This window comes from Lathamus discolor, chromosome 1, assembly GCF_037157495.1.
Source record: "Lathamus discolor isolate bLatDis1 chromosome 1, bLatDis1.hap1, whole genome shotgun sequence".
Classification (NCBI taxonomy): Eukaryota; Metazoa; Chordata; class Aves; order Psittaciformes; family Psittacidae; genus Lathamus; species Lathamus discolor.
The window spans coordinates 58,416,781-58,433,333 of record NC_088884.1 but is presented as its reverse complement, the minus strand read 5'-3'; the positions used below and the strand labels follow the sequence as shown (position 1 = coordinate 58,433,333).

At 40.2% G+C, this 16,553-nt stretch overlaps 1 protein-coding gene across 4 annotated transcripts in view; it reads left to right on the top strand.

The window, feature by feature from the left end:
- FBLN1 (fibulin 1) overlaps positions 1–9,941 on the top strand; it is an 80,888-nt gene extending 70,947 nt beyond the window's left edge. For all 4 annotated transcript variants that reach the window (XM_065672811.1, XM_065672806.1, XM_065672802.1 and 1 more), the window contains one exon: positions 8,733–9,941. In XM_065672811.1, coding sequence (XP_065528883.1) covers positions 8,733–8,872 — 140 coding nt within the window. In that variant the 3' untranslated portion in view covers positions 8,873–9,941. The remainder of the gene's footprint in view (positions 1–8,732) is intronic.
- The last annotated feature ends 6,612 nt before the right edge of the window (positions 9,942–16,553 follow it).

Below are 16,553 nucleotides of genomic sequence, written 5' to 3'. Positions count from 1 at the left end.
CTAAGATACATTAAGCAATTACTCAACAGTTGATTCACTTCCCTTCTCCCCTGGGTCAGTAAGTACTCTAGTAACTGTGTTGGCAGAGCAATTTAAGCACCAAAAATCATTACTTTGGCATAACCTTTCGGAATAAAGAGCAGCCTTTAGGAAAGGAATTTAATTAAACTTTAATGTGTGCAGAGCCCCAGAGCTTTTTGCAGGGGAAAAAAAAAAACCAACCCTAGATAAAATACCCTAAAATATGTATTTTCTGTTTGTGATCAGGATGTGAATTATTTGTCAACCTTATTGATGAACTTCATATATTTGTAGTGAATACTGAATGAGAAATAGTGTTTTTCTTACAAATCTTAACATGACTTCTTTGAGTTGTCTACAGATCCAAAAACCAATTTGGCTATATGGTTTTGGCTCCACACTATAGATAAGTATTTACATGTTTTAGGTTGAGAGAGTCTGGTATTCAAGTCTAACCAGCAACTCATTGTCTGTGGTTTGATCCAAGGAAGCATCCAGCATGGCTGGATTTTTACTTTTGCTCACTTCTGGAATGATCCTATCAACTTTGCCTTTTAAAATAGCCACTGCAACGATCATTACTCTAGTCCTAAACTTCCTAATTGCCTGCACATCTTCTTTGAAACTATAACTAGGCTCTTAAGTAACACTGATGCATCTGAGATGTTTACTCTTAATTTTGAAAATCTTGGCCAGCAGTATAAAGCAAGAGGCCTAGAGGAGAAAAGCGAACTTGAAATTATAGTCCAGGATCTTGCATTAACATGAGGAGATTGGTCTTCTTACATTGCTTAAGGGAAACTCATAAACATGCTTTTCCCCTACAAAAACTTGTTCTCCACATGTTACACGAGCATGCTGGTGTTCAGAGCTGTTTTTCTTTTAATAGCTATGCACTGGCTTTAGGTTCCAAGAGGCTGAGGTGATCACCTCTGCTTCATTACTTCAACATCCCCATGGGATTAAAGAAGTTCACTAACATCAGGGGAGAGCCTATGTCCATCCTTTGTATATTATCATATGTACCTGTGGCCTGACACACACTAGCAGACTATTTGAAGGCTGTTTTTGTGATTCCAAAAGGTCTACTGTTTAAATAAGCACAGTTACTGTTGTATTGTGGCAGCTAGGACTGTTCATCTCTGGCAAGGATGTAAAGAGGACTGAAGTGTTTTTGTGGGGAAACAGATCCAGGAACAGCCAAATGTAGGACTTCAGGACATATGCTGAGATTAACTGGAAGTTAATATAAAGTCCAATAAATGACCTAAGTTTCAGTTGAGCTTAGGCTCCAGCTCCACAGCTCTCACCACATTCTCTGGTGGTTCGATTTTTCCAAATTAATCATTTCATGTTCCAAGTATCCATTTAAAGCACAAGGAAAATAGCTAGAGGAAAATTTATAAAGTGTCTTTTTGTGTCATTGAAATCTCTCTCTTGTATTTGTCACCAGCAGCTCATCCTATAAGCTCCATCTGAAAAGAGGCGGCACTATCTCTCATCATGTAATAGCACATTCCCTTGACAAGCCTTCCTGTGTTGTTTTTTTTAAAAGGAGTACATTTTGTGATGGATATTTTTTAGCTTTCCTCAGCTCTTAGACCTGTTGCTGTCTATGACTGTATTGTACAGTGGAGCTGATTTTAGCATTCTTATGCAGTCATATTCCACACAATAATTCATATATTTCATATACTGAGTTGCTGTTAATTCTACCTAATGCAAAATAGTCTTTTTTTATATATATATGACCAGTAGTTCCACTTGCAGTAGAGTGAATGAAGACCAGTTCTCAGTTGTCCTATTAGATTCTTTTAATATTGCGTGGCCAGGATGCAAACACAAGTTCCCTCCCCAGTGCAGTGTATGCTTACTCTGAAGGAAAAGCAAACAATGACCTATGCTCAGACTTGTTTGTCTGCCTGTGGTATTTCAAATATATATCCCGTTCTTATTCTTTTAGACATTTTTTACAAAGTGCTTCATTTTAAAGAGGTTTCTGAATTAATAAAAAGATGTGTTTTGTTCTATTTAAGACTGGATTGATACGTTAACTATAGAGTAATGATTCAGAAAAGTGGATTGTTCTTTTCACCACCTTATGCTCTTTTCATCATTTCATAACTCCTCGCCATCCATCCTAAGTTTAGTCAGTTTGTGGTCATTTTTTATCGGATCACAGTTCATACAATAAAAGAATGTAAAGAAGAAAGGGGGAAATAAAGAGAAAATTTTCCTAAATAAATTGTTTGTTCCTAGAAAAACTTACCAAATGAGTATTTGCAAGTAATGGCAAATGTGAAGTCTTGCACTAACGAAAATGGGGCAAGACTTTTGGATTCAACTGATATTAAAAAGCCACATCTCTTTGCTAACTTGCCACCAGAGAAGAATCACAGAAAGGAGATTGCATGCTTGCTGTAAGCAAAAAGAAAAACAAAAAAATTGTTGGTTTTGTTGTGATGACCAGAACAAAATATAGCTGTAACCGTGTGTATAGGGGAAAAGATGGGAAGGGGGTAAGAGTAAAAGATCTCTTGTTCTTGCTACTTAACACAAAGCTTGAAATGTGGTTGAGGGAATTGATCACATCTTTGATAACTGTGTTTATTATATTTTCCTAAGCATAGCCCATGGGCTATCTGGAAGAACAGCTTTTGATTTGGCAGTAGTTTGGATTGTTTATATATCCACAAAGGCATATGCCTGCATACACAGGTAAGGCAAGAGGAGGTTTACTTCAGCACATCCCCTCTTTCAACAATCATCTGATACAGCTCCACAGTTATCAGCAGTCCTTGCTGGCCCTCTCTTGAGCCTCTGATTCCTTGCCTGCTCTCCTAATACTTCTCAGCTTTTTTTGGGGGGGTCCTTAGAATTTAGGTTATCTGAGGCTCTCTTTTTGAGGAACGCATGCAGTTCATGTCTGTACCGTGTTCTTATGATGATACAGATTTAAATACTTGACTAGACTCAAGAATCAATCCCTATGGAAAATACTGCCACCTTCACTTCTGGAACAGAAAACACAAAACCACATATCTTCACTGCTAACCCCAAACAGCCTTATCTAGTGGCAGTGTGGAAATAAGCTTCTTTAGTTCTGCTTTGCTTTCAGGCAAACTGTGGCCATCCCTGTTTAGAGGAACTTTCTCTAGAGAAAACGCAAATGCAGTATTCAGCAAGAGGTGTACGGAACACAATGACCCACATTCATTGCAAGTGTAATTGCTGCAAACTTTGTGGTTAGCACTGAAAAGAAAAAAAAGGAAGAAAGAAAAAAAAGAAAATTAGAAAAGTCTTGGGGTTTTTTAAGTATTTAAAGAGCTTATTATTTAACTATATAAAGAGCTTTGCAAGTGTTCCTTCAGTGTACTGAGCACTGATCTTAGCACAGAAGTCAGAATTAGGAGTCTGGATTTCTGGAGACAAGATATTAACGCATGATAATGCAGGGACTTGTCATCCAGAATGGGTTAGTATGGTATGGTAACAAAACAGCGTGTTTCTCCTAAGTTCAAAATAGAGCTTCTTAGCAAATCAACTGCCTAACACAAAAATACAAGCAGAAACCAGACACAGAGGTGAATTGCCTGAGGGTCTGACATATTTCAAAGCAGAGAAATGTAATGATATCTTAAAGAGGTACAGACAAGCCAAAGAATACCTGTGGCATATCAAGAACAACTCTTATGAGGAATGACTGAGGGAACTCGGTTTGTTCAGCCTGGAGAAAAGGAGGCTCAAGGGGGGACCTTATCACTCTCTACAACTATCTGAAAGGAGGTTGCAGTGAAGTGGGGGTCAGGCTCTTCTCCCAAATAAGAAGTAATAGAACAAGAGGAAATGGCCTCAAGTCGCACCAGGAAAGGTTTAGATTGGATATTAGGAAAAGTTTCTTCACCAAGAAGGACTATCAAGCACTGGAACAGCCTGCCCAGGGAAGTAGTTGAGTCCCCATCCCTGGAGGTATTTAAAAGATGTGTAGATGTGGCTTTTAGGGACATGGTTTAGTGCTGGACTTGGCAGTGCCAGGTTAAAGGTTGAGGCTGATGATCTTAAGGGTCTTTCCCAACCTAAACTATTCTACGATTCTATCTGATTACAATACCAGAAATTCTGCTGAAAGGCTTAAGAAGATTAACAATATTAGCCTTGATGTCTTATTTATCCCATCTCCTTTGATAAGCAAAGCCTCAGTAATCCAGTGACAGCAACTCTTAAGACTGTTGGCTGTTGTCATTATTCTCACTTGTAAATAAGTATTATATATTATTTAGGTTAATGCCTTCACCTGATATTGTACATACTTTTACCTTAGACAAAATCAAAATATGAAACATGAAAGAAGAAGAGACAGAGCAAGAGGGCAGCTCAGAGTATTCATCACAGAGCTTTAAAAGTTCCGGGCCATGGTCTGACTATCACTGCAGAAATAACTGTGACATCCAAAAACTCACTGCCTATCAAGCCAAGGCTGTTTGCTTACATAGATCAGCAGATGGAAAGGATTGGTGTAGATCCTGTTTACAATAAGGGCAAAGTGTGGAAGAAAAAGAAGTCTTATCATTGTTTTTTGAAAGGAGGTCAGCAAACCATGAAGATACCCAAGCAGATTTGGGACGTGTAATAACATCTGTTCTTGGTTAACAAAAAGCAAAACAAAACAAAGGGGAGCTGATGGAAAGTAGTCTGCTTGGCCTGCGACACATAGGGTTTTCTCTAGGTTGAGTCTGTGTTTGGCTCACAGATTATGAACTGAAGAGTATAAACAGCAACAGAAGCACATGAGAGTGGAGGGTAAAAGCACTTGCTTGCATAAATGTGCCTGTAGGCAAGACAACAGAGAGGCTCAGTATTGCCTGAGATTCAGCAGCAGTACGAATTTCCTTGTACAGTTATCAGTGATTCACCCTACTTTAATATAGCTAAATATTCCCCTGTTTGGTTGGGGGGGATGGGGTGGAGGGGTGGGTGTTGGGTGGTGTTTGTGCAAAATGCTGACCTAGCTGAAATCTAATTTTATTGGAAAAGGATGTGAGTGAACTTGCTTTAATAAACTCAGCCCATTTACCAACTGCAGAGTCTGGAGCTCTGGTCCCAGGGAAGACTAGCTGCTGGTAGTATTTGAGAGCCCTCTATTTTAAGGTAATTTAATGAGTAACACCACTGTTCTCCTGGCCTCTTTCAGAGACTGACTCACAGGACAGTGTGTAATGCTACAGTGATCCAGGACTAAGTCCCAGCCTGCAGTTATCCCCATGTCAAATCTAAGTGGCTCCATCCAGCTACTTTGGATTTAGACTGGTATAACAGAGATCAAAAAGCAGTCAGTGATTCTGTTTAGTACATTTAAAAATGGTAACCTTCCTATTACCATAAAGTATGCTTTTATACTTGCTATTCAGCTATAAATGCTGAAGGATGCCAGACCACAAATCTGGACCCAGCAGCAATCTGCCAAAAGGCATAGTGGAACAACATGTTTAGGAAAATGTTGCAGTAACTGATAAATCCACATTGCTTAAAAACATCCAGAATTATTCCACATGGCATCTTCAAATGTGTCCTATGCTAAATGCTCTCGAGATATCGACTGATGCATTCAACCATGTATGTGAATTATATGTTCCAGGCATGAGTCTCAGGCTTTATTTAAAGACATCTGTTTGTGGAAGTAGGCACAAGGTACTGCTTTGTCTGGGTCTGGATTAGCTGCATTTTCCCTCATCCCTGACATGAATGGCACAAGACATTAAAGAATTAGACACAGGTAGCATCAAAAGGCAGTGACACATTATAGCAGGAAGTCTTTAACGCTGTTTCTGAGACAAATCCTAGGACTGCTGCAACAGGAGCGCTGGATAAACATGGAGCCACGTTTCAGGCTCTGGGCAGTTTTGCTATTGCATGGTTTCCACCCTCATTTGTCCTTGAGTTTGGTGGAGAAAAAACTCAGATTTTCCATTTTAGCCCTTTTCATTAAATGGAAAAAAAAGCTCGCGATGAGTAAATCTGCCAGGAACTGAAAACCTGCCACATGCTTTTGTCCAGTAGAACATTTCATGGTTTTATTCTTACTCTTTTTTCACTCTTCCGCACATTTAGAATGACTGCATTCTGATACACACAGATAAGCACAAAGCCATCTGAGTTATCTTATTTAATAGGAGAGGAAGAAAAGTAGTTCTTTTGCACTGGTGGTCATTTCAGCATCATCTAGGACATTGACACGGCAAACTGGATAAATAAATATCATAAGAGTATTGTTTCTTTGTGCATTCATTCAATTTCTTGCTTTGATGTATGTGTCTTAACATGTGCAGCATTCACTTCTCAGACGATTATTAGGCTATATTTTAAAACTGCAGCAAGAGAACTGTGTGGAAAAGTACTGCCACATGGATCACAGTGTGTTTGCCTGTTCTACCTTGAAAATAACTGTTACATTAGCAGAATGCATCCAAACAAGGATAAGAAAGTTACCAACTGCTTTGAACACCGTGTCAATAATGTATAGATAGATGCCATACTATGGCATAAACTACCTTGAGTAGAATGGCATCATGTCAGAAAAAAACAAGATTTGCAATTCCCTTTGTAGGCTAGAGTAGACTCCACTGGAGTAAAGCAAGAAAGTGTAGAGCACTATAAAAAGACTGGTAAATGGAAACAGCAGCATTTGCCATCTGAGGCTTGGTGATCACTGCATGAGCTCTAACAGGTTGGGTTAAACAGCTTGCCAGTACTGAGTGATTCCAATGTCGTGTGTTTCCGTGGTTGTCAGTTAAAGCAGCGCCTGCAATAATGCGATGTGCTGTTAGCAAAATGCTTTAAATGCTACCCTAAAGGGAGGGCAATTTTAGCAAGGCTTTTCTTTTTCAATATATCATCTGCCAAGCCAAACCATTTTTATAAGGTGCAAGAGAGTAGCCAAGAAAACTACAATAAAATAAATAAATAAGTATATATATATGTATGTACGTACATATAAATTGTAGGGGGAAGGGTGCTTGAAAATGTATTCCTCAAATATGGCAAGCAAAGCAAATGTGGTGAAAAGTTTGCAATTTTACTGCATGCTGAAGATATTAGTTAGTATTTAGGAAAAAACTGTAATGTCATCATTGCCTTAGGAGAAGGTGCTGACAGCCTGCATAAGCAAGCGTTTATCTCTCCCATCAGATCTAAAGCCAATGTGTTCGTAGGGGACTGCTGTAGGAGTTCATCTGGGATTCTGGGAAGGCACTGGTGTGCTGCCTGTTTGCGAAGCATGCAGAAGGAATACATCTTAAATAATCCTTTCTTGAACTGTGTATTTCTTTCTGAATCGAACACCCTGTCAGATAAGTCAGTTGTCAGAAGGAGGTACCTGAGGAAGGGGGTTTCCACCAGACTGCCTCTGCTTGCTGGCTGACCTCAGGTTTATGTGATTTTGACCTTTTGGATACGACCTTTCAGATGAGAGACGTTTGGTAGCTCCCTGCTCTGTGACACCAGACCTAGAAAATGACCTTGAAGTGAGAACATGTTTATGATCTGATCTTGATCCTTTGGAGTCAATGGCAAAGCTCCTGCAGACTTTCTTTCGCATAGGTCTGAAACTGTAACAGTATTCTGTTTAGCCACCTTGTGCCAAGGCACGGGTAAGAACTTATGGGCCAACCCCAAGTCCTCTCCCGCACCATGCCCAGAGGCCAGGAGCCCCATTTCAGCCTCAGTCCTTGCCTGAGCAGTGCTGGAAGAGGGCTTGTCTCCAGCTCCATCACAGCTATATGTCCTCTTGCTCTGGACTCTGACCCACACATTTCCTCTGCAGTTTGACTTTGGCCCAGTGTCATCACTATGAACTTGGCCAGTGATGTGGGCCCTTGGATGAACCTGTCTGCCTCTTGGCCTGCCCTGCTGCCTGCCTGGAGTGGTGGGACAAGCCTGGTCTGGAGAAACCCTGCCCTGCCACCCTCCTGAGGACCTCACCACTATCAGCCCCCAACAGTCCTCATCCTGCTACATCCCAGCACTGGGGCTCCTCTGTGTAAAGCAAGCAAAAGGACTAAAGCCCTAAAAGACATAGCTCACTTCTTCCTTGCCAGTTCCTTCCTCATTATCAAGCCCTGAAGTTGGTGAAGGAATGGCCACCATCCATGTGAGGAATGACACAGGAACAGATGCCGTGATAGTCTCACTTTCCTCATTAAACTCCCCAGCTGGGATTGTCTACACTAACGATTGACAGATGAGCGTTATCTGATGTTTATAGGGAAAATGTTGGTTTTACTGCTGCATCAAGACTAATTTCTACTGTTCCAAGTGAAATGTGGTTTTCAATACAGTCTCAGGTGTGTGTGCTTAGGTAGTTCTCAGGGCAATGTGTGTGCTGCCTTACCTAGGGAAAGTCTGCTTATGTCCTACTTAAAAGCAGACTGCTTACCGAATTTATCTCTCTGAATAAAATGTAAAAAAAAAAAAAAAAATACTGAATTCAGAATATGTAGGTTTTCTGCATTAGAAGCATTTTAGTGTTCTTTCTAGATCTTCCTTAAGGTATTTGGATTTAAAAATTGTGTTTTATTCTGATTTTGCAAGCTTTCTTGCAAGCTCTTTGTGGATCCAACTTTCCATCAGCTATATTGAAAATGAAAGGGAGTGTAGCTCATCCAAACCCATCTGATTCTCCTGTTAATCTCAGCAACCTATTTCTACCCCAACAGGTGTAGTTCGCCAGGTAAGGCCCATTGTTGGACCTTTCCATGCCATCCTGAAGCTGGAGATGAACTACGTCATGGGTGGAGTGGTTTCTCATCGTAACATCGTCAATGTTCACATCTTTGTCTCCGAGTACTGGTTCTGAGCGAGTGTTTAAATTGCCAGACAAGTGAGCCGCTCCAACCTAAATCATTACCACAAACTATTATGTCATATACTTGTTTGTAAAACCCCATAGCATTTTGTTTTGTTTTGTTTTGTTTAAATATTTGGTTTATAGTTTTAAGACAAATAACAAGGTATTATGTTGATTAGACATAAGGTGGAGCAATTTAAGTGAGCCTGATGTAGTTGTCTGTATAAATAAGTAGTGTGTAAAAGTGCTCGGCTGCCTAGTGAAATTTAAAACTTTCCTAAATGTTCAGGCAGATCTTAACCATTGCTCCTTGGCCAGAAAACTAGAGCGACTGAAGATGTGGAACAAAACGGATATCAGAGTTCATTGGAATGAATATATGACGTCTTTGGATGGAAGAAGTTTGGTAAATATTAGTAATTTCACCTCAGTATTAACTACTTTGAAGGAGTCAGGTTGTCAGAAAGTGCTAAATGCTAGCTGTCAGGCTCCAATAGGATAACCCTGAATAGTCACCCAGAATTGCTAATCGTTTCTGAGAAGTTTAGCCTAGATATTTAATAAATGCCATCCAGCTATGGCTACAAGAGGAAATGCCAAACAGAATCAGAAATAGCAAGAGGCTAGCAGGCTATTGCACATATTAAAAAATACTCTTTTTTTTACTTATTATTTGATTGTAAGATTATATTTGGTTCTAATTAAACAAGTACCTCTCACCGAAAGTAACCTGTTACAAGGATAAGGCATACTGCTTAAATTCCAATCTCATCTGTACTCAACAATACATGGAAATCTCAGACCTGTACCTCCTGTCTATTATTGAGTAAAGCTCCATACCTTTTAAAAATTGGTAATAAAGTTAGCATGTTAAGCTGTACACTTCCTATGCACCCAAGCAAGGCATATGTAATAATATAATGAAACTCTCGCAAATAAATGAATGTTTAATGTAATTTCTGGGCATCAAAGTAATGTATCTTTTTTATCACAGAATGGAAAATAAATAGCTCCATGTTTCAGTTTGTTGTGTTTGTTAAGATATGAGGAAATAAAGTCAGAGGGGAAATACTCAGAAGTATGTTATGGTTTCTGCTTACTGGAAAAAAATAGATATCTCCCATAAGCAAATTAATTCAATGTGTATATACAGATTCCTCACTCAAAACAGGCTTCTGTTTTATTGGTCATTATTGGCCCTACGCATTTGTCTCTTCCTTTTATACAAAAGCCCCTGAAGCTGAAGGGAATCTTTCAATTGACCTGAATGATCCTTGAAGAAGAATGATAAGGATCATCCTCTCTGATCCATTGCAAATAAAAGACCATAGCAACTTTGCTGTGTACATACAGAATTCTTCATTCCATTCTCTGTGGCAAGGAAGCTTCTCTGCCTGCAGCATTCTCACTCCGTAAAATAAGATTTTATAACACATTCTCATAAATAAAATTTGACTGAACGATACCTTCTTTACAGTATTTGTTCCCCCCACACTTACAGAGCATCCTGACCCCATACATAACCTGGTTCTTAGGATGCCATCAGTTTAAAATGTGTCCAGTGTTGTCTGTGGCTACCTCTACAGTCCTTATGATTTCAATAAATAGTTAACATATTTCTGTAGACAAATCATGTGAAGCAGATATATTTATAGCAGGTGACCATAATTCAGCTAACTGATGGAGATGTTGGAGAACTCCAGATTCGAAGAGCTGCTGTTGACTTCAGGGATTACTAGCCAATGTAATTCTGATCTAGATTGGAAAGTAAAATGTTTTATTATGCTAACAGAGTCCAAGAAAAGACTGAAAAGCTCCCTTTATACCGCTGAGTTTTTTTCTTGCTGGTGTAAGAAAAGTAAGTACCCTAATACCAAAAATACAGAAACTGTTTCCATCTGATTCTCTAGACTGCAATTTTTGATCCTTTATTTCCTTCTTAAGCGGTATTTAATTGCAGTGGAAAGAACTTTGGGACAGAAATCTAATTTTAGGGTCAAACTGATGAACAAACTAATTTACAAATTTCTCCTTTCTCTAAAGGAGAAACCACACACACCACAGACACACACCTCTCCCCTTCTTCTGTCTGCATTTCTGAGTAAAAATAGGATAAATGAAGGATTATCACTACTTCCTGGAGACCTGCTTTCCTACATTGTCCCAAGTAATCTTTGAAAATTGCAAACAGCTTTTTAAATAGTCCTGATGTCATATGAGAACACTGATCTGGTAAATGATTCTATGCTTTATATATAATAAAATTAAAGAGTGTTTAGTGCCATGGTCACTGTGATATATCTGAACTTTTAATAGATCTACATAGAAAAACTAGGTAATTCAGTAATGATAGGAAAGATTAAATATTTCTCTCATCCAAAGCTGTCACAATAAAGTTTAATTTGTTGTAAATGGGGCAGAGTACAACTATTTGTAGTTTTTACTGGCAAAACATTAAAGCTGTTCAAGTGGCAGAATGTGCTTATGAAATTGTCACTGAGATGCATGCACTTTGAGGGCTTTTCCTTTGCTGCGCTCTCTTTGGACTGATTAGATCTAAGTTCGAATCATTTTAATTGTAGGGAAACAGAATCACTAGTGAATGAGTATTTAGAAGAAGACAATGAGAACAAGTATAGGCTGCTGGGTGCTCATTAGTCTGCTTTTTAAGAGTCATCTGCTCAGTCATACACAGAACTATTATCGCGTGCCTTGGAAAACCAATTGCACACCATTAAAAGAGTGGATAATAATAAGACACAATTACAGATACTACATAGGCTCAGTTTACACTATCTCATTTGACACTAGATGAGTATGGAGAGGCAAAAATTGAATGAGCAAAGGCTCATAGGTGCCAGCAAGATTCCCAATGGGAGGAACAACAGCTCTCCGGTTGTTCTGCCACAAGTCAGGCAACCTGCATAGATGGGAAAACTTCCTGTGTGTCACGGGGACTGCTTCTAGGACAAGTATTCTGGCAGGAAAAATTGCCTTAGAGTTATTTCTAGTGGGATTAATTGCCTTAGTAAGCATTCAGTGTACATAGACGGTTCTGAGTAATTTAGTCAAGTGAAATAATTAAAACCAGGAATATTTCAGATCAAGTTTCTGATAGACTGAACTACTTCTTCAGTTTAAAACCACTTCTTGATGGATCTGTAATGTGTTAGCAGATCGAGAAAGCAAGATAGCATAGTGCATGCAATCCTAGCATAGTTACTCCTTTTACAGGGCACAGCAGCCAAGGACAATAGCAATGAAAACCAAACAAGTTTCATAACAGTGTTTGAATCAGTACATTCCACACATGATAAGTTGGTGCAGTGATGACAAATGTTATTACATGATTTGGAAAGAAATGCTGTGTGCCTTTCCAGGTTAGCTGTCCTAACTAGTGTATGGTAAGTGTTGGAAGCTGCTGGAGACTGACTGTAACACCCCAACATGGCAAATTGCTTGTCAGCACTGTGAGTAATTCCATTAATTTGGAGCTTTTGTAGCATTAATGTGTTCCTGTCTCAGCCAGAAACTCAAACTATGCCTGAATTTGGCCCACAAAAAAATATCGTTGCATCTGCTTTGCCTGTCCAGTTCATGACTGCTTCTGTGCCTGAACACATGCAATCAGTCAGTGCTGCAAGCCTGGCCCCGGTGAAATCTCCTGCCTCATACATTGTGGGCTAGAATGAAAAGCATAGCCCCAGATGGTTTCTGGGGCACAGCTCACTACAACCAGTGTCCCCAACATGTGACAGACTGCACTTTGGAAAGCAGGCGCAGTGCAGTTTTGTTCTTACATCCATGCCGGTATAATAGAATTAAAACGGAGACAGTTTCCAGATTAAATACAGTGCTTCTTTGTAATGATACATAATTTAACTAGCAAGTGTATGTGGATGACAGCCCATATTTCAAGCATACTGGTAACTGAAGTGAATGCAATTATTATTTAATATCTAATTCTGAAGAGTGGCATAAGGTCACCAACTGAACACCACCAGCCTTACATCAGGTGGTGTGTAGGTATACCACTGTGAAGACGACTCCTTCCAGGAGTGAGTGTCAGTAGAAATATGCTGTTTGTTCCACTGAACACAGAGAATATGCTCTGCTCATCAGTCAGTGTGATCTTGGTATCTTTATTTTCTAAAGGAGTATATTTTTGGTCTGTTTGTGAAACTGTTGTTGATGCAGAAAATAGTAGGTGCCAGCTGTGGCAGAAAAAGAGAGTACGGGCTCTTAAAAACATCTTCTGTGAATTATAGTCTCTGGTGAGCCTCTTGCAATGTTTCAGCAGCTTAGATTTCGTATTCTATGAAAGGCTTTTACAGGGATGCTGACATGTGACTTTTCTCTATCCTGCAGTGGTGTTAATCCATATTGCATGAGAAAATAGTGTATACATATGTATCAGGTGTGGCTTGCTAGATAGGCTGTTTAGAATAAGAAATCCTGATGCCTGAGGAGCAGTTCACACCTGCTGGAATGGGGAAGGTGTTCATGCCATAATCATATTGCCTTTACCTTACCCATCTGAGTTTGACAGCTCATCTCCCAAGTTTCTCATTCTTGATACTAGCGAGATCACTAATACAACTGGACAAGAAACCCATCCCAGGATGCTATCTATCTGTGGGATGGCCGTTCCTAGGTAGGTAGTCCTTCGTAGAAGTTAAACAGCAGCCTGTGTATGTACCAAGCTCAGGTGCAGCTGTGCTATACGTGTCAGAGGAGCACAGATTCCTCCACATCCTCTCTGGTTGTAATTCCTCTTACATCATCTCACTGCGTTGTTTCACTGAGCTTTTGTGAATGTAAAACACTGCTTGCTCCTCCTCCACAGAAATGGCAGAATGACTGAGGGATGTCAGCTTGCTTGAAGTAAGTGCCTTGGCTGCATTTTGTCTTGTCTAAATGAGACCACTGGAGAACGATCTTGCCTTTTGTATATGATCTGTGTGTGGTATCAGCACAAAAGTAAGAGTTAATGTAGAAAATATTTGGAAGTTTCCTCCCCCTTCTCCCAAAATCTGTTTCATTTAACTTTTTTTGCTAGTGAATTGTGAGGATACTATTTGTAAAAACAGCAGGAAAAATATCCACACAGTGGAAAAACTGCACTTTTATCTACTTTTTGTGTGATATGAGGGGTTCAAAATTAATCCATGGTAGTTCCAAGAAGAATTTGAGGCAAGGCTGTTGGAATTCAGTAGAACTGGAGTAAATACAGGTGATCCTTAGTATTAGACATTCAAGCCCAGTCTGGTTGTGGTTCTGGGCAACCTGGTCTAGTGGAAGGTGTCCTTGCCCATGGCAGAAGGATTGGAACTAGATGAGCTTTAAGGTCCCTTCTAACCCAAACCATTCTATGGTTCTATTTTTATTCTTTTGAGTTTTTGAGGTTTTGTGAAAATAAAAATCTGTGTATAACAGCATTCTGCCGTCTTTTCCTACTGTGGGCATACCTACTCTCTTGATATTCTGTCTTCTCCTTTGAAAGGTATAGCGAGTTTCAAGTTTAGGTGCATCGGCTGCTGCTTCACTTTAGTTTTTTTAGTACGTTTAACACCCAGTCAGAACTAATTAGACACATTCCTTTGGATTTGTGGAAAAGGCATTCTCTCTGACAGGAAAAAAAAAATTCCTTCCCTTCCCTTACTTGGGATTTTTGCTGGCTCTTTAAAAGATGTCAGCTGAGGTCTCCTAGAGATGCTTACTCCAAGGCACTGGAAATAAGTCGCACTCAAAAATAGCACTTGATTGTCCTCTCCTGGCCACAGTTTTAATAAAAATGCCAGAGCCGCTTCTGTTTGTCCAGCATGTGCTTAGCCATTAGTTAAGCAATACCGTTTCTCCTAAGGAAAGCGAGAGGGACCAGAATCTGATTTATATCTCAGGGCCTTGAGTTTGGCTGAGGTTCCAAACCTGCCTGCACGCAGTCCCACACCCTTGCCTGCCCTCTGCGCACCTCAGCTCCTTCCCTTCCCACCAGGGCTCCCCGCTTGCCTGTGGAGGACGCCCTTCCCTCAAATTACCTGCCTGGTGTGATCCAAGGGGTCCTCCCTGCTCTGCAACAGCAAGGAATGCCAGAGCCCTTCCCAACAGCACTCCTGCTTTCTGAGCATCTTTGTTCCCTGCTGCCTGCGGTGAGCGCAGGAGGTGTGAGGCTGTGTGGAAATTGCTGCTACTAGACAAGAGAGACATAAAGTACACCCACCAAGGCTCCAAAGCCATTGATTTGATGAAAGATTTTTCATTCCAGCTGTGGCTAAGAATGCACTATCTGTTCTGTAATGAGCCCTTTTTTTTTTTTTTTTGCTTTCACCTTATCCTATTTCATCCTTTTTTTTCCTCTCCCCTTACTTTTATTGGATTCTCTTTTCCGTCTCCTTATTTTCTCTCCCTGCATCCCTCTTTTTCTTTTCTTCTGTCCCTGAGTGTTTACTTGTTAACTGAGCAACTGAAATTAAACATGTCCACCAGACCCAAAAGGGACATCTTGAAGAGCTGCAGAAGGAAAACCTGTCCTGGGGTCACTGCAGACAGACAAAGACACGCTGTGCTTTCACACCCCAAATGTTTTACCATGACACTCTGAATCACATCTAGAGCGCATCAGGATGGACATCTTCATGGGACAGCTTATGGCCACCCTCTTTTAAACTTACTACTAAATCCATGTACCTCATCACTTCAAAGTACAATAGCCAGTGTGAAGCACAGGGCAATAAAGAAGACTGAGACCCCTTCTTTTGTAAGATATTCCCATTTGGGATGGTGCTTTGTCAGTCCCTATGGGAAGAGAGGCCACACAGGAGGTCCACAAACTCATGTTACAATTGTGTTCTTGGTCCGTTACAAGACATTTAGGGTCTGCCAGTGTTAAAAGGCTAGCTCGTCCCATCAGAAGACCTGGGACTTTGAATCAAAGCAAGCCTTGGTTACAAGCTTTCCTTCCCGTCCTGCAAGGGAGATCCTACAAGAGCAAAGCATGGCTATTTTATGATCACGGCTAGCTTAAGTAAGTCTGGTGTTGGTATTTCTCTGAGGTAAATGGATTCCCTTACGTCATTGAAATTAGAAAAATAATTTAAAAAATCAAATGAAATGAAAGAAAACCAGTTTTATCATGTCTGACACCACAGATGATCAGCATCTTGACCCGGCAATTCTTGCAGAATGACCTGTGCAGGCTGACTGCTGAGATGGTGATTAGCTCTTTTGTTTTGCCATTAGCTGATGGTTCTCACATGAGTGAGATCTGGTGCAGGTCATGCAGTGGTGGTGGGGGAGAGCTGGTAACAGAGGAATGGTTTTGGGTTTCCTTACTTGGGCTGACCCTGGCAAAGGCAAGAGCAACTTTCTCTGAACCTGCCCCACCAGTGACCTCAGACCTGATCAGAGGGACCACCCTCAACTCTGGATGTGAGGTAAGTTAAATTACATGCTGCTGAATTGTCCTAATACTGCCAACATTTTGGGCAGAAGTTGTAATAACGATAAAAAAGCATCAGTGTAATGGATACCATCATAACTCCGTAACTGCAGTTTAGGTTTTGAAAATTACAAATATGTGTTTAACTAAGGCTAACCAGAAAGTACTAGATGGTGCTGTAACTGTGGCCAGCTGTCTAGTATTTAGAAATTAGAAGAGAATGGTTCTTCCAAAGTGGAAAAATTGCTGTAC